Consider the following 25,286-nt stretch of genomic DNA (forward strand, 5'->3'; position numbering starts at 1 on the left):
TCCTGTTACCTTTAGGGTCAATTTGACCCCATTCAATGTTTAATGTCGGTGTTCTTTCAGGTCAATTTGACCCCAGGCTGTTTTTCACTGTGTCAAACATATAAGAAATATCAACTTTTTTATATATTTAAAGGGCTATTTAGGTAGTCAACAAACAAACATAAAGTAACTCACACTTAAACTTGGAAAACAATATTAATTCTAATAATTTTCTGGAGGTTTTAATTGCTGGGGTCAAATTGACCCCAAGGGTAAAATATGTCAGCAAATATAAAGGTAACAGGAGGGTTAAACATTGAATGGGGTCAAATTGACCCTAAGGTAACAGGAGGGTTAATAGAATAACTCATCAAAGAAACATTCAGACAGCTTTTTCTGTGCTCTTCATCTTGATTCATAATCCTGCGTTTCATCTTCGTCAGGGCTTTAATCGAGCTTAAAGAACCAGTGATAAACACCTAATGGTGTGAAAGACTACACCAAAAGCAACCTGATAATCAAGTCATCATCGCATGTCCATTTTCTTTTCGATGTTAGAAGAGGTCAGCAGGTGAGCTCCAAAGGAAAAAATGTATGCAGGCTGAAACTGTTGTTGGAGAAAAATATCACATGCCGACATTGCTTTAATTTCAGTTCTGCAGAAAGACAATTAGCAAGCCAACAGAAAGGGTGTGAACAATCCCGTGGCTCGCTTCTTAAATTCACTGTGATTAAATCCTTGTTTTTTTTGCCATCTCCTTTTGTGTCAGGGGTTTAGGGATCCCAAGCAGAAGGAAAAACTCCACTAAAAAGTCCCTCACCCTGCAGGACACAAACACAGACTAACTATGTACAAATTTACAGTATGTACACATCCCCAAGCCAAACAGAAATGACTCAGAGGACTATGTCCTCCCCGTTTCAGGAGTATGCTTCCCCCCACATGTTCTGTAGATCCCCTGGGGTTGGGCACAGGAGCGACTCAGTGAACATTTGTTCTCATAAAGACCTTCAAATACAGCCGCTGTGTTTGGGCCCGGGGAGCCCAAAGAGAAAATAATAGTCCAAAAACACAGATACTGCCAGACATTTTCATCTAGAAGTCTGTGCTTGCACATGAGAAAGCTCAATATGCTGAAACACATTATTGGAGATAAGATTTTTAACCAATTGCATATCAGTGCAGAGCAGAACTACTGTGTGTGGCATCAATCAGGTCTCCCCATTGCTGCCCTATTAAGACCCTGTTCACACACATCTGTAGAGTACACACAGCCATGCATGCAGCATGTTTCAGTAATAGGCTACATGTACTTTAGGTGAAGCAATAGTGAAACTGCATAGTCGTTAGTGACCAATAGTTTGGGTATAGTATAACTTTGTTAATTATTTCAAGCGTTGCAGATGTTTTGGCCTCAAGTTCATTTCCAGTACGTTTCTTTATAATTACCACTGGGACAAGTCATCTCATCTAAAATTTATAGCACATCTTTATCTTTGATACACTCAATTGAATTGATGAGTTAGTCAAATGAACTCAAATATGCCTATTGCAGTCAGGGGATCAAATGTTAGGGGACAATATCACAAAGATGTTGTGATTTTGTTCCCCCATCTATATTCATATAACATGAAATAAACAAACCCAATAGTTTCACTCATCCAATGTGTGAATAATCAGAGTAATGCCCCCGCCCCTGACCTGAGCCTTCAGCCATAACTGATTGATCCGGTGCTCTCCAGCTTTAGTTACTGTGGAAATGTTTCAACGTACTAATTACGAGTTGTTGTAAAAGGCTAATGCTCCGAAAGTGAGTGCCCTATTTTACCAAAGATGAACAGTCAGACAGTAATAGTGTCCACCCTCGGGATGTTCATGATAAAATATCTCCAATATCTCTACAAAGCACAAAGATCAGTACAAATTCGGACAACCGTACCAGTACAAATACATCCAGTACTTGAAGTACACCAGTATTACACATAATACTGTAAACTCATCCATTACAATCCCTTCCCGCTGTCCTCTAAACCAATGCATTTTGGGATCTGTCATGCGACCTTTGTGTGCATATCATGTGTGTGATATTTGTTTTTGCCTTTTCTACTATAAAGATTATTTTAGTATATCAATTATTTCCAAAGAGTATGAATTGTCACTGGTGCTGGATTTCAGAGCGTAGCACAAATTATAGTAGATTGTGGTTGTTGCATGCATGTTCAACCTTTACTCCACACTGTGAATTTGTTTCACTGAAAAACAATGTTGATCTAGAAAGTATCCCTTTTCATTCTTGGACATTCGTTAAAAAAAAATTTTTTTAAAAAATCAGCCTAGCCCATCTTCTTCTGTCGATCCAAGAATTGTTGTCGTCTGTCAGGAGGTATCTCCTCCAAAGCTATACCATGATTGCCTCCCCTGTAACAGGAAATACAGCTTTTTATCCACTGCGATTGAGAGAGCACGACATGCCATTCACACCATCTCTTGGTATCGTTAGTTTGTGCAACAGTAAAATGCACTGCAAAGATTCAAAGATGCAAAGAAAGGCAAATCACATAAATTGCATGTGTGGAGGAGTAACCACAACATTCCCTTACCCTGAAATGTCCGGAGGAATAGGCAGAGGCTTGTTGAAATCTTCTCTTCCTACCAACCAATATGTGTACTCAATTCCTTTCCCCAAGAAATAAAAACACATTAGAATTCATTAGCTATTATTAGGATGCCAGTGTTACTGTGGGTACATTATGAAGGCGTTTCTTTTCATGTTACCTTTAACTCGGTCATCCCTCTGGTGTCAATTTTGTATCCCAGATCCAAGCTTTTAAGAACATCGACTGTGCTTCGGTTCGCATGGATTCTGTAAGCTGTGATGGAAAAAACAGAAATACACGGCAGCATTTACACACTGACGTTGCCTTAATGTCAGTTAAACATGTTAAATCTATATTGTCTTTGGAATTTGAGGTTTAAAATTATGATATCTGAGAAATCTAGAGTCAGGCTGTCATTTTGGTACAAAGCCACTTGGAGGCAGTAAACTACCCAATAGTATCTTGCAGCTGCTAGCAAACATGTGTAGTTGTTATTTTAGCAGTGGTGGAAGTATTCAAATCCTTTACTGAAGTAAAAATGTACACTGTCAAAATAAAAATAGACAAATTATAGATCTGCATACAAATCCTGACTTCAGTTAAATGTTACTTGTCATTGCTTTACTATTATATATGATGTTTATTGGATGAATATTACTGCTGCATCAATGTGTATGTTGCATTTTACTGCTGTAGATTTTTATGGTAATCTTAACTCTTGTTATATACTGTTGGGTAGTTCAGAAAAAAAAACTTGTTTTAACCCTCCTGTTACCTTAGGGTCAATTTGACCCCATTCAATGTTTAACCCTCCTGTTACCTTTATATTTACTGACATATTTTACCCCTGGGGTCAATTTGACCCCAACAATTAAAACCTCCAGAAATTTATTAGAATTAATATTGTTTTCCAAGTTTAAGTGTGAGGTACTTTATGTTTGTTTGTTGACTACCTAAATAGCCCTTTAAATATATAAAAAAGTTGATATTTCTTTTATGTTTGACAGTGAAAAACAGCCTGGGGTCAAATTGACCCGAAAGAACACCGACATTAAACATTGAATGGGGTCATATTTACCCTAAGGTAACAGGAGGGTTACACATTGAATGGGGTCTAATTGACCCTAAGGTAACAGGAGGGTTAACTTCATGATGATGCACTTTGCAGCTGACCTAAGAGGGTATTTATATAGTTTATTCAGCTGAAGATGTAGGAGAAATTTCTCAAACCATAAGAAATAATTCATCCTTCAGTTCATCATACTTTTTTTTTTTTTTTAAAACGTCAGTAACAATTAGTAAAAACTAGTTCCTAAAGCTTTAAGACAAATGCGGTGGAGAATAAAAGTATAATACTTGCCTTAAAGATTAAGTGGAGGAGAACTATAAATATAGATAAAATCAAATGTGTACTTGAGTACTGAGTTTCATATATAACTTATGTTTAAGTTCAATGGTGAAGAGTTTTATTTATTATAGTGTGATCTTCTGGGAAGAGTTTTATTCCTAAACATAAGTTAAGTGTACTTGGAAATTAATACGTAAATTCATACCTAATGTATTCCGCATACAGAGCGTACTTCGTCAGTGACGTTGACAGTTACACCAAGACTTCAAGTTGGCCACTAATTCTGCTAATAGTCTTAAAGGATTAGCGAGCACTGCTCACTTAAAGCCCTGTTTAGGGTCAGGCAGCATGCACACCAACTACACTAGTACTCTCAACCATGATGTATAGACTATTGTTTTAATTATAAAAAAAGAGGGGAAAAAAGAGGAGATCTGTCTGGTCTTTATAATGATGTACGAGTGACTCACGCAACCCTGTGGACTCCATTCGAGATGCCGTGTTGACAGTGTCTCCAAACAGACAGTACCGGGGCATCGTAAGACCCACTACTCCTGCTACCACTGGGCCTGCAAACACAATACATTTACATTCCAATTAAAGTGTGCAATTATTTTCTCAAAACAAGACATGAAAGATGTAAACTACCACTTCTGTGTGCATAAAGAAATTCATAGAATAGAGTTAGTGTGCAGTGTGTTAATTGGATGACAGCGCTCCAAGTGGATAGCGTTTCACTGTTCCAGGAATAAGTTCCAGACGAGGATGAAGGAAGTATAAATAGCTCCTTGCCTTAGCAGCTTGGGCTCCTGTACTCTTATTCCCCTCTAACATATACATTTCTCCCACTCTGGAGAGAAGTTTTGATTTATTTCCTGCCATAGCACTAGTAACATATTACAAGTGTATGCAACTCTTAAAGTAATCACTCATGAATATGCAACATAGAGAGCATTACAACACAAAAAGGACGGACATATTGCTCACCAGTGTGCAGGCCGATACAAATTCGGACCTTCAGTTCAGGCATGTGCCTCATCTTGAAGGTCCCGATGCAGTGGAGGATGTCAAGAGACATGTTGGCCATTTCGGCTGCATGACGGTTGCCGTTCCTCGTGGGGACTCCTGAGGATACCATGAAAGCATCTCCGATAGTTTCCACCTTAATACAAAATAACAGTTCAGCAAACACATGTATATACATATATATATATATATTATAATTAGTGGATATTAATTGAGGTGGCGCATGTTTTTCTGGATCAGATCAGATCCAGGAACAGAAAAGGAGCAACAGAAGAAATATTTAACAACACCAACAACATACAGAACCCTAGATCTAATTCTTGTAGACATTTTGACGGGAAATAAAAAAAGAATACAATTAGCAGAATACAATAATATAGAGGCGTTCCCTGTTGCTATACACTCACCTTGTAGACGTCATGCAGTCCAATGATAGCATCAAAGAGTGTGTAGAGGTCGTTGAGGAGGTCGACCACCTCGATGGGATCGCTGAGAGCTGAGATGGTGGTGAAGCCCACGATGTCACTGAAGTAGAGCGTGACCTCGCCGAAATGCTCGGGTTTGACTGGCTTGCCTGTTTTCAGCGCCTGGGCCACGGACCTGGAGGAGGAAGAGGAGGAGCGGATGACACACCTGAGGTGCTGAAGCAGAAACAGACTTGAGACTGCTCAAAGTAATCTTACATTTTCTTGAACATCACAAACTGACTTTTACAGACGTGCACCGGCCTTCTCTTTCTCTTATTGATCATTGCAATCAGGCAAAGTGACATCTATAAAAACACGACTGAGATGCACACAATGACAGCAGCATGTGGCTCTCGCCTCTCGATGTGTCGGTGAGCCACCTCTCTTTGGCACATCAGTGATTTAAAACACAAATATGATTAAATATGATAAAGATTCAAAAAGGTATGATTAAAATACTCCAATGCAATGAAGAACACTGTTGAGTAAGTTGCCTTGCAAATATAATCAACCCCTTGCAATCTTTCCTGTGTCGTTGCATAACTGGATACTGCATATTGCATACTTGGAATTAAAACAGATTTTTAGATTTTATGTAAAGCAGTCTGAATTGGTGAAGTGAAAAACCTGAAAAGTGTTACGTGCTCATGTATTTCCTGTCTTTGATATGTAGACACTAATTAAGGTCAGGTGATACCAATTACCTTCAAAGGTCACTTAATTAGTGAAATGTTATCCACCTGTGTGCAATCACGCAATGTGTCACCGGATCTAACGGAGCAGCGTTATACATTCCTTAATAGAAAATGGAAACTACAACAAAGCTACCAAGAGAGAACCAATTCCCACAGACCAGACAAGAGAAGCAACAAGGAGAGCAAAGAGCCCCCCGAGGGAGCTGGAAGCTCCACAGAGGAGGATGGAGTATGTATCCAGAGACCATCAGCAGGTTTGTTATGAAGCCATATTCTTTCCATTTTCTAATGATGGATTTAATGGTGCTTCGTTAGATCATGTGACACTGATAGTGCACACAGGTGGACTCTATTTAAATTATGTGATGTTATGAATTGATTGTCCTTGTATAAGATATAAAGAGAAGATCAGTTGCACTACAAATCATACAGTAAACACAACTGAGGGGATGATCTGTTGCAAATCATGCAGGAGAATAAATGTGTATGCGTTGGTGGCCCGATGTCATAATTTAACACATTATTGATACCATAAAAATAAACACCCTCTGATAGAAACTAGTTCCGATGATAGAATAAATTCTGTCTAGCAACCATGCTCCAATTAGACCGTGTCTGACCTTTGACCTCCCTGAGGATGCAAAAGTACAAATAATGTTCTGTGCTGATGCTCTATATGCCTAAAGAGGCCACGGACCAGAGTCGTGTGCCTCCCGGGGGCCAGAGCGGGCGACGTGGAGTCTTGTTTGAAGCTGCTGGCTAAGATAAAGCGGAGACAGTCAGATTATTACTACACGCCGGTAGTGTAATGGTGAGCCCGGCCGGGAAGTCACTCCAAATTTGCAGACAGACGAATTGTATTAGAAATGTCTCTTTCAACCGCTGGCTGTCGAGGTGGTGCCCAGCTTAATAATGGGGCTACGAGACAACTGGAAGACTTTCTGGGGAAAACCTGATCTGATGAGGAGAGACCATTCATCCCACGTTGGACGGAGCGCGTCATTTCTTTCATATGACCATGACGTTGATCACGGACTTAATCTATGACAACCCAGGGTTCAGATCAGGAACCGGGAGCAGAGTTAGAGTTAAACGGGCAGAGTTTGGTGTTTACCTTCTCTGCTCTTCCATTCGAGCAGTTACCCACCCTTGACTTTAGAGTAGAGACTGTGTCTGTCCAAGCAGAAGAGGAGTCACACACACAACCTTATAAAGTTAACACAATTATTTCAGCAGTGCAACAAAATAGGTCTATTAAATGTGGTCTCCTAAATATTCGATCTCTGTCATCTAAAGCTGTGTTACTGAATGATTTAATATCAGATAATCACATTGATTTATGTTGCCTAACTGAAACCTGGCTGAGCCATGAAGAATATGTCTGCCTGAATGAATCACCTCCAAGTCATATTAATACTCACATTCCTCGAGGCACCGGTCAGGAGGGTGGAGAGCCATCTTTGATTAATTAATCCTCGACCAAAATTACACTACACCTCATTTGCCACCAGGTCCATATTCAGAGTTTATATCTGAATTCTCAGAATTTATATCAAGTTTGGTTCTTTGATTTTAATATCCATGTGGATGTTGATAATGATTGCCTTAGTGCTGCATTTATCTCCTTGTTGGACTCGATTGGGCTTCTCAGAGGAGAGCGAAATTTGAATTTATACTACCGGAGGTAATTTCGTTTCAAAAGTTTCTACACTAGATGTCTAACTGATAGTGCATTGATCATCTTGTTGACTCTGAGAATGACACTGGACTCGATGGCCTCTGAAGAAGAAGACAGTGACAGACCCGCAAACTGAAGCACGTCATAAAGCTTGAACGCATATGGCTCAACTAACAGTGCCAATCTGTTCTCAAGTGGAATGGCCTTCCTTCCTCTCCAAGATCCTTGAGAAAGTGACTTTCTACATCATAATAGTTTATTTATTACAAATGACCTCTTAATGGCAGCAGATCTCTGTCCTGGTCTTGTTAGACGACATCCTGTTACAGAGACTGGAGCAGTCGATTGGCATTTCAGGTAACACTAATTTGGTTTAAATCCTATTTATCAGATCGATCTCAGTTTGTATTTGTAAACGATGATAACCACCAACGTTAATCACGGAGTTCCACAAGGTTCTGTGCTTGGACCAATTTTATTTAAGATGACACTCAACTATATTTATCGATAAAACCAGATGTCTTAAAGACATAAAAACATGGATGGATGTTAAACTCAGACTTTAATCGCCCTGAGCACCTCAGAGATCAATTATCTGGTGATGTGGATTCTGTCCTGGCATCCAACACCACTGTAAAGAATCTTAAGCAAATCTCAAGGACTGCATTCTTTCATCTAAAATCAGGCACATCTTGTCTCAAAAGATGCAGAAAATTGGTTCACGCTGCTCATTCGAGACTGGATTACTGCAACTCCTTATTAGCAGGCTGCTCTAATAAATCTCTTAGGTCCCTCCAGTTGATCCAGAATGCTGCAGCAAAACTAAGAAAAGAGATCACATCACTCCTGCACTAGCTGCTCTGCACTGGCTAAATCAAGAATCACTTTTAAAATTCTTCTCTTAACCTACAAAGCCTTGATTGGTGATGCTCCATCATATGTTAAGGAGCTTGTCGCACCATATTGCCCCACTAGAGAGAGCTTACTACCCACTATGCGACTACTTGTAGTTCCTAGAGTCTTAAAAAGTAGAATTAGTTATCAAGCTCCTCTTTATGGAACCAGCTTCCAATTTCAGTCCAGACCTTCCTCTTTGACAGAGGGCTGAATCAGGTTTGCCCTGCTTATAGCTGCCGGGGACGCTTATTTTCTCTCCTTAAGGATGAATTTTCATCTCAATCACACTGCTTTCTCCCGGAAGTCCTTTTGACTTTACCTCATGAATATCGGACCCCACTGTCCTGTTGAGACTCCTCCTCCCCACCGCCATCTGCCTGATGGATCGTATGAACTATTCATACACTCTGTCATATTCATTGAATGTATTTTAACTCTAAATCTGTCCTTCTGTACACATTACATCTATTGCATCTGTCCATCCCTGAAGGGTTATTTGGGAGAGATTGTAAAGCACTCCGAGACAAATTTGTAATTTGTGAAATTGGGCTATACAAATAAACTGAATTGAATTGAATTGAGCATGACGTCACAGGTTCTGTCGCGTGTTAGCTCAAGTTGCTGGACACTTACTTGGGCAAGATCTGAGCAACCAGTTTGTCAGTCTTCTGCCTCTCCACCTCCAGCTCTTCAGTCCTCTCTCTGATCAGGTCCTCCAAGTTGGAGGAGTACTGCTCCAACATGCACAGCATAGAGTCGATGATGTTGGTCTTCTTTCCTTTGCTGATATTCTTGACCTGTCATGTGAAAAGGGGGGAAAAGGACTTTAATGTCCAGCTTTTCACTTTGACAAACAAAAACACATGAAGAGGCGTAGATGTGGATTGACAAGTGTTTTCAGTGTTTTTACCAGCTTGAAGATCTCCTGAAAGGTCGGCCTCTTATCTGGGTCTTCACTCCAGCAGTGTTTCATGACCTGTATGATCTCCACCGGGGACTCGTCAATGGACAGGCCGACACAACGGAGGAGGCTTTTTGAGCTTGCTGATAATCTCTGTAAACACACACAGATGTTATGCATACGCACACAGAAATGCACAAAAACAGACAAAACAACTGGTATGAAAAATTCATTGTATTTCATGTGATTTTGTGCACCCAATTTTATTTAAAATAACAGGAATCTCATAAGTGAGCATTTTCAGCAACAATCCGAATATTTGTCATTTTCTTTTCTGGTCAGTGCAAACTGTTTTGTGTATAAATTGTGGAACATAAAAGACAGGATTTCTCAAACCTGCACATGGTGTTTGTGACAGGATTGTGCCCGTCACCAGTAGGTTTCCTCCCCTAAGCACCAAGGAATGCGCAACCAGAGGGAACTTTGGCAAGAAACTTTATTGCAACGCTCTGACCACCGACTGTGTCTCTGCTCATCGCCCTGCAGTCAGTCCATCAGCAGCTTTAAAAATAACAAGCCCCAGATATTAACACCACAGATGTCATCAGCTGGACCGACTCACCAACCAATCCAGCTGATGACAATCAGACACCGAACCACACCCCACCACCCCCCACACACACACGAGCCTAAACACTAAACACCCCCCGCTGCCACAGTGTTCTACTACTTTCCTGTTTATTTTCATGTACCCAGATTACTCACCCTTGGGTGGCATGTCCAGCATGCAGTACGGTGCAGAGCGGGAGATGACCTCCTGACCGATGATGGAGAAGCTGTAGACATCCCCAGAGAAAGTGCCCCTCCTCCTTAGACTGGAGCTTCTCAGCAGCTCAGGAGCCGTCCAAAGCAGATCTTTACAAATAATACACAAGTCAATAAATAAACAAAAATGTTGCTAGGTATGAACTTTGTCAATAGATACACATTAACTCACTTTCTGGCTTTTCCTCATCAGTGTCAATGCCTTGGGCAATCAGAATTTCATTGAACCCGTAATCTGTCACTTTCAATACAAAGCGCCCGTCTACCACACAGTTGCGGGATTTGAGCCGTCCGCGGATGATGTTACGATTGTGCAGGTATTTCATTCCCTGGTCACAGTTTGAGGAAAATGTGATGAGGCAACATGACAAGATGGGAAATGAACTGCTTGTTGGTCATTTTGTCTCTCTCACCCAAATCAGATCCATTAACAGGGAGGACTTGAACATGCAGTCAAGACGCACTTCCTCGTTGCAGAGCAGATCCTCCGTGCTGCCCCTGGTGCAGTGTTCGGTCACAACGGCAAGGATCCCAGAGTCGTAGAACAGTCCCAGGAACAGATTGAGGTTCTCGTGCCTCATGTCTCTGAGCTGATTGGAAGACAATACAAACAACAAGACACAAGTCAATTCTTTTGATCCGTTCTATTGTGGCCAGGGACCGGAACAGTCTATATTTGAGGTTTTCATGCAACAATGGACAAGTCAATCATTTGGATCATCGCACACACATTCACTTACCTGAACAAAGATAGACTCGGTGCTGCTGTTGACACCTGATACAGGTCCACCGGGGCATTTCTTCAACCAAACCCAGTCACCCTGGGATAAACACAAAACGACAGTCATTGTAAAACCAAAACACACCTCAAATGATAAACAGGAGTGTATTAAATATGTCAGTCGCCTTACCTCAAACACAGCGACATTGGAGCTGTCTGGTGTGGACGCCATGGAGCTGCGGCCGGACACAGACTGATGAGGTGTCTTTATATCGAGCTGGCTTTTCAAGATACTTTCGTCATTGAGCTTCTGCTCAAACACACAGGTCAAAGAGGACGGGGGAGGTCAGAGTACATCATCTTTTACAGGCAAACAACTGTGAAACGTCACATACTTGCAAAGCAGAGGGAAGCACATTACAGACAGTATAGCCAGAGATTCAGCAAGGAACTGACCCGTTTGCTGAGTTGGGTGTTAATGAAAACCAGGTAGTCCAGGGTCAGCACGACCTTTGTTGTTCCACCGTTACCCCCTCCAGAGCTGAGCCCAATCCTGCCACTTCGCCTGGACAGAAGAAGTAAAGAAAAACAATAAGTGAAAGATCACACCGGACTGCACCGGATGGGAAATAATTATTTGATACTCTGCTGTACATACTTGAGACTAATAAAGAAGTTAGCTCCACATCCAATGAACGTAATGAACGCAAGAAGAAGAAAGAAGAAAGTGACTGTGTCCATGCCTTTGACATATTTCTTCTATCATCACTTCTTTTATCATACCCAGACGTATCGCACAGATCTCACCTGTTCTGGTGGGATGCTGCTGCGGATTTCATAGCTGTCCTGAGCGTCTTTGAAGGCCTCATAGAAATTGCGTTCTCCAGAGTCCATAGTGATGGTGAGGACTCCGTCATAGGCTTTGCGCAGCTTGGTGTCGTTGCCTAGCATGTTGTAGAGGAGGGTGTCATAGGGGAAAAACACGTAGCCACGGTCGATCATACGCATGGCCAAGGCTGGGCTTGGCCGCCAATCAGGACAGAGGGCATGCACATAATCACCACTGTGGAAGAAGTGGGATTAAAGATGGATTCATTTGCATGACTCATGTGGAATAAAACAGTGTGGAGATTGTTTAAATTGTGTTGTTACATTTGTGTCTCTGTTCTTATTTCAGTCATCTTCACATCTGAAACTCACCTCGGACCCGGTCTGCTTCCCGCACTTTAGCCAGTGCCCTCCGAGGCCCATCCTTGTCGGACGCCATCGTCACCACAGGGTTGACAGGAAGGCCGAGGGCCCTCAGTGACGAGGCCAGCTCCTGTCCTGTGGCTTCCCACAGATCGGTCTCATCTGAGACGATGGCCACATGGGCCCAACCAAAGTATCGCAAAACAGAGAAAAGGACACGAGAGGACAGTGGCAGCGGCCGCAGGAAGTTGGAATACATCCCTAATTTATTCATGTTGGGTTTGAGGCAAGCCCAGGAAAGAATCCCAACATCCCACTCTTTTGCATACAAAGCGGCTGAGGAGCAGTATCCTGGGTTGGCGGGGCCCAGAATTGCAGCACCATAACCTTCCAGCTCTGCAAAGCGGGCCAGGGCACGGGTTGACACGCAGTCCTCATTGACCAGCGTGTAGTCATACCAGTAGCCTTTGTTGAGGGAGGGGTCCTTGTTTATGCGGGAAGTGGCGAGGCGGGCTGCCAAGTCAGGAAGTGATTTTGAGTGTCAGGGGTCACACGTCCAGGGTCCGACCAGGGCCACCTTGAAAGTGGTCGCCCAGGCTTGACAGGGCAGAGATGAGATTACGAGCAACTGCAGAAGGAGCCGGTGCCCAGACCAGCTCCTGGAGCGCCGCACAGAGGATGATGGCAACTGTGGTTTTGATGAGGAAGCTGCTCATGATTTGAACGCACTATATCCACTGCAACTGTTTGCAGCCACTGTCCGCACGCGCCCTTTTCTCTTCACTTGTATTGAGTCGTGCTGCCATCGTGGGTGGTAGGACAGGTTGTGCAGAAAGCGAGGGTCTCTGTGACTTGCCATTTTCCTCTCACTGCTATGCTTGAGGCAGAGCAGCGGAGCGGAGAGTTTATGGCGATTAGCGTGACAGTGAATGTGTCTTTGTGGATAGGACTTCCTCCCTTGGCACTCGGCAGGCCTCTAGTCCAAATCTGGACAAGCCGGTGAGAAGAGCCTCGGGGGAATAAGAAAAAAAGGTGCAATTAGACAATATGTTGCATGACAATTTGGCGTGATCTGCTTTTGCTTCTCAGGTTCTGTGACACAAACAAGGATACCTCAGGGCTTAAACCGTCTCTGAGGTATGGGCATGATCCCTGACCTAAACTTGCATCCTGTTGAGCGGCTTGTTTGATAAAGTGTGATGTTGAATTGTGTCAGGATCCATCTGTCTCACTGAAGACATGGGACCCACAGTGCAAGTGCTGTTCCTTGAAGAATTAGTTGTGTAGCAAGCTGATAAACTCTGCTGGGCCCATGGAGTTTAAAAATTCAAATGCCAGGTAACGTGGAGCTAAATCTGGCCTTGATGTCTCCATTTACTCTTGGTATCTCTTCAATAGTCAATCTCTTGAAATGTTCTCAGCCATTGATTTCTGGATTATTCTCCCCTCGGATTCTTGAAACCATCATCTAAATTAGCTGCTGAAATATCTCACGATGAAATGATAGATTGATGGCGTTCAGGTTAAATTAAGAAAGACAGTCAAACCCTATTAATCTTCAAAAATAAACTGAATTATTGCTGAAAACGAGGACATTGACATTAAAGTTGTTGCATTTATCGCATGAAAAATACATATGAACTAATTTCTATTCTGTGCTGGACTAACTTTAAAAATAGTAAAGATCTTCTGCATTGGGCACTTTCATAACCAACTGTAACCCTGGCAATTATGTTTTGAAAACCTACTTTTAAATACTTAGACACACTTAAAAATGTGTGCTCGTTAAAAGAAGGCACATTGATAGCGGAGCAACAGGCCTGACCAACCTGGCAGTGTGACTAATGTTCAAATGTAGAGCATTGCTTCTGATGTCCAAGGAAAGAAAGACAAATATTTCACCAATATCCTGCTGGTTTATAAAGAGAATTAAAATAAACGTAAAGATCTCAGTTTAAAATACTGAAAGAAGTGGATGACAGACAACTTGTGCTTGTTGTGTTGTGTAAGTATCATAGCCTGACTGATACTGGATTGTATCAGGCCAACATCAACATTTTAGAATCTAACGGTGAGTTTTTAAACATACAATATGACATAAATAAATATATTGTGATGGATTAATTTGATTAAATAAAGACAATTAAAGCTGCAAGCAGCGTCGAACGGGTCCTCGCTCACCGACCCGCGCCGAGGGTCGGACTCGAAGTCCAGTTCAGCCGTGGCGCTCGTGAACATTCATGCCGTGTCCACGCGCGTATAGACCATGTCATGTAAATTCGATGTAAATGCATAAATGCTTGTCGTTGAGTTGTGCACTGACGCCTCAATTCAATTCAGTTTATTTGTATAGCCCAAATTTACAAATTTGTCTCGAGTGCATTACATGGACACATGACATCCCTGACCTTTGACCTCACATCGATCAGGAAACGGAGGAGTACTCACAATCTGACCCCTCTCAAGGCATCATTAGTTGGGCACAGTGCATCATCCAATCTCCATTTCAACCAAGCTGCTGAAGCAGACTGGTGTTAGCGTGTAACGGTTCTTCAGCGTCATCTGAAAACAAAATTGCAGAAACAATAATGGTGTCAATTGGTCTCTTCAAAAAGCAAATACTGGTATGATTCATAAACTTCAAAGCACAATAACATAACAAACCTTGGACAATCCTCCTTAGTGCCACGTCCTATAAAGAAACTTTGCTTTTAAATAAAATTCAAATATTGTCATAATATTAATAATATTTATTTTAACTTTTAATTGAATTCATTCGAAAATCATGGTGATATCTCATGAAAATAATTGGGCCTAGCTGAGGTCACCAATAAACTGCAGTGTAATTTTTTAAAGTCAGAATATGTAACATTGCTGATGAAAGATACAGATCTCGTAAACAATAGTGAAGTTCAAAGAATTAAATGGTGGAAGAGTGTAAATTGTTAGATCATATTACAGTCACAGGTACCCCACACGGGGAACACAGACTTTAAACTCCCTCGTATAATCAACCGTGGAAAGGGTTAAACCATCTCACTAGACAGATCAACGGAGGAATAATTGACGCAACATGGCTCCTGTCATGTATCAAGTTATTAAGTCCCACTGATGTGTTTTTCACAAAAAATATGGCGGGAAAGGGTCCTGAGAGGAATAATTAAGAATTGTTACATAAATATACACAACATATTACAGCTAAAAGATGAATTTCAGTTCTCAATGATAAACTATAAAAGAGTACCCCATTTTCTAAATGATCTCAAACTTTAATTTGGCATGTCTGTCCTGAAATCTCTTCATCAGCTGAGAAAATATCAATATATGTCTGTTGTTAATGGCCTCTTTATCGGCCTGGCTGATGTATCTCTCAAGCTCTAGTTTCTATGTGCTTAAATCTTAAATGAGGCCAACTCTTTGGTGAATCTTATAGACAAACCACATGTAGCCTAGTTAAAAAATGACATTTAACAGCCTAAAGTACTGGCTGATTTGAGTCTTTGCCTTCAAGCGAGCGGCGACTGACAGGCCTTCTAAAGTGGCTAATACTGTCATTGGCTCATCAGTTCTTAAGGCTCAGGTTAAGAGGAGCACTGATCTTAATACTTAATTTGTTTGAAAGTGATGCTGATAATAAGAAATAGGTCAAATTAACACATCAAAGTGGTTTTTTTACATTACATGAACAGTGTTCTTCAGTCTTAATACATAAGGGATTGGACACTCCTCGGCTATCCAACCATCTCATCTTTGCTGGAGTAGGTCTGCTGCAAAGAAACTTGATAGTGGTAAATCAATGACAAGAAAATGTAATGAAACATATTAAATAAGAGAACCTGGAGCAGTTTCACTACATACTGTCAGAACCATGTCGATGTTGGAGCCTTTTGTTGAAAAGCCCCATCCAAACTCCAGGTGGATTAAATATACGCAGGTTTACAGCAGGAAGAATGATCGGTGTCCTGTTAGTTGGATGAAATATCATAGGTAATCCGAGTAGTGTGGAAAGTTTTTTAAAATGGTATTATCTCCTCTTGCATCCAAGTTCCTGAAAGACAATATTGATGAAAAATCTCCACATTTCCAGTAGTTGCTTTGGCTCTTGATGGCCCTATTTTGGACTGGGACCCACCCCAAACCACAGAGGGACAGTGCATGGGATGAAGTAAAACCCCGACCCAGCGTCTGGATTATTAAAAGCTGTCCGAAGGCTTTCGAGAGGCAGCAGGTAAAAGAAAGGTAAGAGTGGGAAGGACAAGCTTTGACTTCTCAGCCCTCATTAGTTTCTAATCCACACAAGTGTGGGAAGTGTGTGTGTGGAGGGAGGGCTGGTGCAGAGGAAAAAGAAGGTGAAAGTAGAAGCACATTCACTCTGGTTCATTTACACAAGCGTATAGATGCTGATGTAGAACGATTTAAAAATAACCCTAAGAAAAACATGTTGCACATAATAATTATGCTGGTGGCTAACTGTACTGATTGTCATATCTATTCGGAGGACCATACAAAGTATATCATCTTGTGAAGAACATAGTTGGTGTGGGAGTTTATGGAAAGCAGAACAAAGAAAACCGTTGCAATGTTAATAATTGCACACGTATCGTTGATGGCTTTCATAAATTATAGAATTGCATGTAATCACCTGAAGCTTGCACCTGGTGCAGGGATTAGGGCGCCTGTATCTGTAGCCCTATATGTAACCCTGCTGCTACTCTCCTCATACTTCAATAAAATAGGTCTTTAATCCCATCATTTTGGAATTAAAGCTTGGATTGCAACAATTTGTTTTTCAAAATAACCTGAACCTCACCGATGATAAAATACAAGAATATGTTCATCGTGAATACTAGATTGTTGCTGAATAATTTAAAAAAAGATTGATCGATTATGTCAAGGTGTCTTTAATATGACCACGTTTATGACATCTTTGTAGCGTAACCTCAGTGACCTCAGCAGAGCTTTTTGAAGCCGCTCCCCTAATATGGAAGTGTGACTGTAAAGAATATATATTGTAGCTTAGCACAGCCTAGTATTGTTTGCATAAATATTATGTGTAAGATGGAAAACACTGAATGGAAGTTAAAATCTCCAGCGGAGCACTCTGGCGCCTGACTGATCTAAAGAAAGATAACAGTGACACTTGGTGAGGTTTTGTGAGCCCCCCTCCTCCACATCCACACATTCCGGAAGTGGTCACCAACAAAGAGGCTCAGTATACTCATAGGTTAGAAAGAGCAGTCACAGTCCTTACCTCACCTTGGCAGATAGATAAGGAAGGGTCCAGATGCGGCCATTAGTCTCCTTCAGTCATTTATGGCCCCTCATTGACCCCTCTCACACTCTCATCTACTCTCACATGGGAATAGGCCCTTTGTCTGAACGACCTTCTGGGAAGATCCAGGCCCCATCCCTGCACTGATAAGACCCCCAGAGAGGAGTGAAAGACAGCTTCAAAGGGAGGAACCAAGTAAATCAACTCTCTGTTAAATAAATTACTTACTTCTTCCTTCTCACACTTCTCTACAAACATATGAATTCATTGGCTGGCCACAAGAACCAATGAAGGAGCGACAACGATGGAAGCAGAGGAACAAGAACCAATGAGAAGACACCATCCTCTTTACCTCCTGACCAATTAGAACTGGCCTTGATGGCTATTTAAACCGTTGCGCCCTCTGTTAAGGCGCCTCTCTCTGGTCTGAATACTCTAGGTACCAGCCGGAGGGGGGTCCATGCATGATGTCTACTTGTATCCTGATTTCTGAATAAAACGCTAATAAATGTAACGTAAAAGTCTACCGCTGCTTTCTTCCAGTGAGTACCGTCCAGGTGGTGTGTCGCTGTCCAACTCCAACAAAATGGTAGCAGAGCGATGGTTGTGAAAACCGGTACAGAGACCTGAGGAGGACAGCACCTGAGATCCCAGACGGACCACTTGATCTAAGACCCGCTCCAAGAAACTGATCAAACCGCGCGGTGTCCAAATAAGGTAAGACTGAACCTGTTTATTTCAAATCAGTCAAATTGAACACTCTAAATTTGATCAGGAGTATTGGATGTGAGTATTGGAACTGCCAAATTTTTGACTTAATTTAAATAATAAAATAAAGCGTAAAAAGGGAAATCACGATACAGCCTGGCATAAAAAGTCCCCAATAGGAGGCCAGTTTGATTAAGCTGGAAGCCGAGTTCGAACAGAACCCGCATTAGGAGTCCTCAACAGGAGGCCAGTTTGATTAAGCTGGAAGCCGAGTTCGATGAACAGAACCCGCATTAGGAGTCCTCAACAGGAGGCCAGTTTGATTAAGCTGGAAGCCGAGTTCGATGAACAGAACCCGCATTAGGAGTCCTCAACAGGAGGCCAGTTTGATTAAGCTGGAAGCCGAGTTCGATGAACAGAACCCGCATTAGGAGTCCTCAACAGGAGGCCAGTTTGATTAAGCTGGAAGCGAGTTCGATGAACAGAACCCGCATTAGAGTCCTCAACAGGAGGCCAGCGGTTAAAGCTGGAAGACGACCCCAGAATGAAGCCGCAAGTCCTCAAATTTTCTGAGGCGGCCACAAGGCTGGAAGTCGACCCCGGCAGTGAGGGCCGCATAGAAGTCCTCAAATTTTCTGAGGCCGGCCTTACAAGCTTTAACCCACCTAAGCTGGGGCCGCATAGAAATTAAACACATGTGTATGCATAAAACTGTGAATGAATGTTGAATACCGGTGGTGAATAAATGTTGTCAAAGTGGAATCAACAGAGCAAAGTCGAAACCTCACGGTGTCAACGCAAGCTCTGGTCTGTTGAATTGCACGAGTGATAAATGAGGATTTATTGTTCTGAAAGGCACGTTGCCGAGTAAAGAACACATTGTATGGCAATTATGTACTATGTTTAAGAGCAGTTACGAGTTTGAGATTGAGGAGGATACTGAGAAACAACGAGGAAACTCCGCTTAACAAGAGCAGAAACGTAAACACACGAGGGGGAGCCCAGTAACAGAGCTGCTGCGCGGCCCCGCGGAGGGCACGCGCCTTCACAGAACAGCAGCCCCTCCCCTCCCCACTTAGCTGCGCGCGCCGTTCTTCACCCTGCAGGCACTCAGAGCGAGACAATAACAGAGCAGGACAGAGCAAGAACAGTGACGGAAGAATTCCTTTTGAAGATAACTATTAATTAGTAGAGTGTGCGACCATCTTTTACTTTTTGAAATGATGTTTTAAAGAAATGCATTGTTTTGCCAACTTTTTAATTTTTCTTTAAATTAACTGATCAATTGCCCGAATAGCTCAGTCGGTAGAGAATGAGACTTCTAATTCAAAGGTTGTAGGTTATTCAGTTTTAAATTGATCCCCTTTATTATTTTATATAGTCATCTATTTTATATTTTTATTATAATTTGTCCTCAGTCTCTCTTAAAGATTTGACCCCTTTCAAGCATAACTGCAGTTTTTTCAGCCACAAGGCACCCTCTCTTAGCAGTTCAGATAAAAAATAATAAAAGAAAAACTGAGAAAAAGGTTGATGTTTCTAAGATAATGATGATGCCACCATTGGATGGTGAGGGAGGAGCAGCCTATTTAGGTAGAATCAGAGAGTTGTAGAACGACAAACTAGGGAAAATTTCCTTGAAGATAGCATGACTGAACAGTTTTTAGGTTATCAATAGAATCATCAGTGACTGTGACCATACAGACCGAACTGAAAGGGATAGTAGGACTAAAGTACATGAACTTCTATGACTGGGAAGCTCAGGTCAGATGCCATATAGACAAAAAATAAACAGAGCAGAGAAAAGATGAACCTGACCAAAGCAGAAGTAAATGGCACAAGCCACGGTGCCGCAGACTGCAGCACAACTACATGGACCTTGAGTCCTGTATAGTCCATATCCAGCCCCTCCTCCAAATCCATAAGCATTGATCTATCAACAGCCACAGCAAGCCACGTCTGCACCGCTTCAAGCTTAGTTCCCTCAAACCTTATGTCCTGCAACAGGTGGGTCAGCAGCCCATAAATGGGGCCCAACAACAGAGAGAATATGCATAAAAGAAGCCCGTTCAGGAGTAAGAGGGGTAACAACTGGGGCAACGGAGGCTTTAGACGAGTATTAATAAATTTTTAATTATAGTCAGGCTGGAAATTGGGCTAATTTTTGTCCTTATCCACCACAGGGTTAGCAGTCTCAGTCAGGACCGCTTCAGTACTCCCATAATGTCTACCCCGCCATAACAAGCACCCAACACATAGCCACAGCCACAAGGCAATAGTGATCCACGGCACCAGGCCCGGACCAGAGACACAACATTAGGCGTGCCCAGATCCAACAGCTGACAGCGAACTGTATCCACTGAACAGAAATGTGCCACACCCACTAGTCACCCAATGATTCAACTGGAGACTAAAGAGACACTGAACAGGAAGCAAAGGGTCTGGAGACAGAGTAGATGATGAGGACATCACACCTCTGCATGACAACAGCCAGCAGTGGAGACTTTGGTTCAAAGTCCTGCATCCCGACTCGCCACCAGGGGACCAAAGACATTGTGCCCTTAACTACACCTTGATACAAGATGAGATCTGAGATCCTGAGGGACTGCCTGCAACACGAGATTGAGGTTCGTGAAGACCCAGCTGAGGAGGCTCAGAGATCTATGCAGAGAAGCAAGGAGTAGCAGCGGCCGTTGAATGAACACCAGAGTTGCAGATTGTATGCAGTCGTTGACACCGCAGCTCCACATCACAGTGTTGGTCCAGAGTGGAGGCAAAGAGAAGAACAATGGTGAAAGCAGAGGTTGAGGCTACGGACTGGGTGCACACAAAATGAACACTTGCATTACTCCACATTTGAGAACATGTACAGAATTGCACACCCATCGGAGGTCCAGTTAATATTAGAGACACATGTTTAGACACATGCTTAGCCACACACATAGTAGAGAGAACACTGATCATGGGGACACTGACAACATGCTTAACTTATTTCCAGACACTTTTAGGACTAAAAGGTGAACTGATGTGTGACTGATTCCGATAGCTCCCGTAGAGATAGAGTTAAAACCGCGTGCGATTCCAATTTAATCGTCACCAGCATCCCTTAAGGATGGAACAGACTGTAGATATATTTTTTAAATCATAGAATGGTTGTTACAGGCAAGTGTACTGGAGAGGACGAGGGCACCCTGGAATACATTAATTAATTAATTTCCTAAACCTGGAAAATGGGCCTTGATTTGGGGCCAATAAATAAATTTGTAACCCGTCCTTTACTAATTAGGCCGACTTATTATGACATTCCTAACCCAAGCACAATGATGACGCTGTGAGTTCAGACAAGACATGGTTCTCCTGCATTGACTTGACAGACGCATGCATTTTTATTTTATTTCTCTCCTTTCTTCTAGAGGTTGACTGTTTATTAAGATTAGTATTATTGAAAAGGACGGATTTGGGAATTCCATCCTATTTCAAAAGAGGGATAGAAGCACACAACAATCTATGTTGACGCCAGAATAGGCAGAAGAGGGCCAGACAAGTACAGACTAATAGATCAGATAGCAGTAGGTTTAGAATCAGTGACTCCAACGAGAACCATAAAAATAATTTTTTGAAATCATAATATGCTTGATAAATGAAAAGATGTAATCTTATTTGTGTTCCTTCCATAGTTGTGGTGATAGTAGATGGGGTTCAACGTCGACTGATTCGAAGAAGAGCCGCCACTCCTGTACACACAACTTGCGAGTGTTTGACCACATCCCATATAGTGCACACATGCACACACTTAAGGTAGAGAGTTACAAGACGCATCAGGTCCGACAACGGAACACATTTTAACAACAAACTGCTGGGGAAAGTTGATATGCACTGGGCATAACCCACAAGTTTGGGTCCATAGATCACCCTCAGTCTCAAGGATTGGTCGAGAGAGCCAATCAAATTATTAAGAGGATAATGTGCGAAGGCGCTTCCACTAGGTACTGATGACCATGAGAGCAGTACCAGGGGGGAAGACGTCACCAAGTGAGTTGTTAACAGGAAGAAGTATGCCAGAGCCACCCAGAGATGGAGGTCATATGCCACCTCTGGATGTCTGCAAAATTGAAATGTCAGAATACATAAAAGCTCTAATTTCTCTCTCACCAAAGCTCTCTCAAACCAGGTTGTTCGAGCCCAGACGATCGATCAGGAGGCAGCAGAGCAACCAAAGTAAAAGTAGGTGACTGGGTCAGGGTCAGCGTTCACAAGAGAAAGTGGACTGAGCCTAGGTGGACTGGTCTGTACGAAGTGAAGGAGGTTACTTCACACATGGTCCAGGTCAAGGGTAAGGCAGAGGCACCTTGACACCACCTGACACATTGTGCCCCAGCTACCTGTCCAACAAGGACATTGACAGAAACACGATCGGATCTAAAGATGCTGATGCCACAGAGGTCGTTCCGTAGGTGCTTCGGGGAGCCTGATAGCCCAGCTAGAAGGTCCCCCCCCGCAAACCACTATAGGAATAGTTGTGAATGAGCCAAAATGTTCTAATAGTCATGGGACTAACCCTTGCCATTATCGTAGGATTAGTCATGTGAGGTTTAGAGAAGAACCTGCCAAAGTACACCTAATCCATTAGCTTTCGGGACTGGAAACCTTTAGTCCTGGGGGACTGACAACAGATAAACCAAAACCGTCCGATTAATAGTTCATTTGGATAAAATCTGCTGAGGTCTTGTGTTTTAAATTAATACAGATAGAAAGACATTATGATAGAAAGGATTTGGGAGAAAATTGTTATTAATGTATGTTGCATGAGAGCGACTGTATGTTAATATTATAAATTGACGAAGCCAGTTGAATTACGTGAAGTGACTTAGAGAAGAACTAGACAGAAAAGAGAGAGAAATCGCAAGAAAAAAAGACTCTTATTGTGAAAATACTTGGTTAGCGACTTGACCGGAAGTGACATTTTGACCGTGGGTTAGTGACATTTGACCCCTCCATTGTTCTAGCGGAACTTTGAACTAATCACTAGGTGTTAAAGGCTGGACTCACCTTTGAGTGAGGATTGGCAGATTTTGAGTCTAAGACTCTGGGGATTAGAGATAGCGGGGTCTCATCAACAGATATCTCGACGCTGGAAGGCTGAGGAAGCAGAGGAGCCGGGAGCCAATGAAGAGCACGATCTACCACCCACGATGCTGCACATGGGAGTCATGTCGTATCCAGGGCCCATGCGACACCAGTGGAAGAAGAACAACAAGCCTGACCAGGACGATCCAGACGAAATCAAGTTCGAGACCACCGGATAAAGACCCCATCGACAGCCGGAGGAGACGCTGACGCGGACCAGAGGACCAGAGGACCAGAGGACCAGAGGACCAGAGGACCAGAGGACCAGAGGAGCAGAGGACCAGAGGAGCAGAAGGACCAGAAGGACCCAGACCAGGATGAAGCAGACAAAGCTGACCCAGCCAGGGTTGAAACAGATGAGTTGCAGCAGGGACCGGATCGTCAACTGGTTTTCAGGATGCCAACCTGCTACCCATCAAGCCGTTAGGGGGCGAGGCCCCCCCCCCCCCCCCACCTAACCACTCTCAATTTCACCGCTTTCCTTTTACACCTGCACATTACAGATTTAACGCACACAGACCTACTGACTTCCCTAGGATGGAAGATCTAAGAGGGTGGATCGGAGTACCACATGACAGAAACCACGCCCCTATTTCCATCCCTAACAGAGAGAGACTCTCTCCCCGAGAAATAGGTATTTTACAGGTCTTATGGGAACTTAATCTAGGCAACGAAAGATCTTATTTCAGGAGACTCATTCACGTCAAGTGGCAGAGCTACGACAGGACGAGGAGACCAGGACACATAGCCGCTCAGTGCGGCCAGGCCAAGATGAAGATCTGGCATAAAGAGGGAAATAAATATTCCCGGAGGAAGGGTTCACATCCAGCGGATGTGAAAAGAGGGATTTGTAAAGAATATATATTGTAGCTTAGCACAGCCTAGTATTGTTTGCATAAATATTATGTGTAAGATGGAAAACACTGAATGGAAGTTAAAATCTCCAGCGGAGCACTCTGGCGCCTGACTGATCTAAAGAAAGATAACAGTGACACTTGGTGAGGTTTTGTGAGCCCCCCTCCTCCACATCCACACATTCCGGAAGTGGTCACCAACAAAGAGGCTCAGTATACTCATAGGTTAGAAAGAGCAGTCACAGTCCTTACCTCACCTTGGCAGATAGATAAGGAAGGGTCCAGATGCGGCCATTAGTCTCCTTCAGTCATTTATGGCCCCTCATTGACCCCTCTCACACTCTCATCTACTCTCATTCCTCACATGGGAATAGGCCCTTTGTCTGAACGACCTTCTGGGAAGATCCAGGCCCCATCCCTGCACTGATAAGACCCCCAGAGAGGAGTGAAAGACAGCTTCAAAGGGAGGAACCAAGTAAATCAACTCTCTGTTAAATAAATTACTTACTTCTTCCTTCTCACACTTCTCTACAAACATATGAATTCATTGGCTGGCCACAAGAACCAATGAAGGAGCGACAACGATGGAAGCAGAGGAACAAGAACCAATGAGAAGACACCATCCTCTTTACCTCCTGACCAATTAGAACTGGCCTTGATGGCTATTTAAACCGTTGCGCCCTCTGTTAAGGCGCCTCTCTCTGGTCTGAATACTCTAGGTACCAGCCGGAGGGGGGTCCATGCATGATGTCTACTTGTATCCTGATTTCTGAATAAAACGCTAATAAATGTAAAGTAAAAGTCTACCGCTGCTTTCTTCCAGTGAGTACCGTCCAGGTGGTGTGTCGCTGTCCAACTCCAACATGACTATGGGTTTGTTTTTTCCTCCTGTCTTACACATTGATGGCAGCCTTACTGGAGTAATCAGATTAGTCAGGTGGGGCTGTGCTAAACTGATCTGCTGCCTGCAAGCCTCTTACAAATGACATGGCTAACGGC

At 42.8% G+C, this 25,286-nt stretch overlaps 2 protein-coding genes across 2 annotated transcripts in view; one reads left to right on the plus strand and one right to left on the minus strand.

Moving 5' to 3' along the window:
* gnb2 (guanine nucleotide binding protein (G protein), beta polypeptide 2) overlaps positions 1–25,286 on the plus strand; it is a 102,747-nt gene that overhangs the window by 45,634 nt on the left and 31,827 nt on the right. The window lies entirely within an intron of this gene.
* Positions 2,296–13,542, minus strand: gucy2d (guanylate cyclase 2D, retinal). The gene is given in 17 exon segments (XM_056411302.1): positions 2,296–2,398; positions 2,581–2,656; positions 2,756–2,850; positions 4,396–4,494; positions 4,913–5,087; positions 5,359–5,551; positions 9,322–9,485; positions 9,599–9,698; positions 9,700–9,742; positions 10,355–10,504; positions 10,587–10,743; positions 10,828–11,004; positions 11,155–11,235; positions 11,326–11,445; positions 11,592–11,700; positions 11,794–12,079; positions 12,336–13,542. Coding segments are annotated over 15 exon segments (1,773 nt in total). The 5' UTR covers positions 11,877–12,079; positions 12,336–13,542; the 3' UTR covers positions 2,296–2,398; positions 2,581–2,629.

Source organism: Pseudoliparis swirei, chromosome 3 (genome assembly GCF_029220125.1).
Source record: "Pseudoliparis swirei isolate HS2019 ecotype Mariana Trench chromosome 3, NWPU_hadal_v1, whole genome shotgun sequence".
NCBI classification, from domain to species: Eukaryota; Metazoa; Chordata; class Actinopteri; order Perciformes; family Liparidae; genus Pseudoliparis; species Pseudoliparis swirei.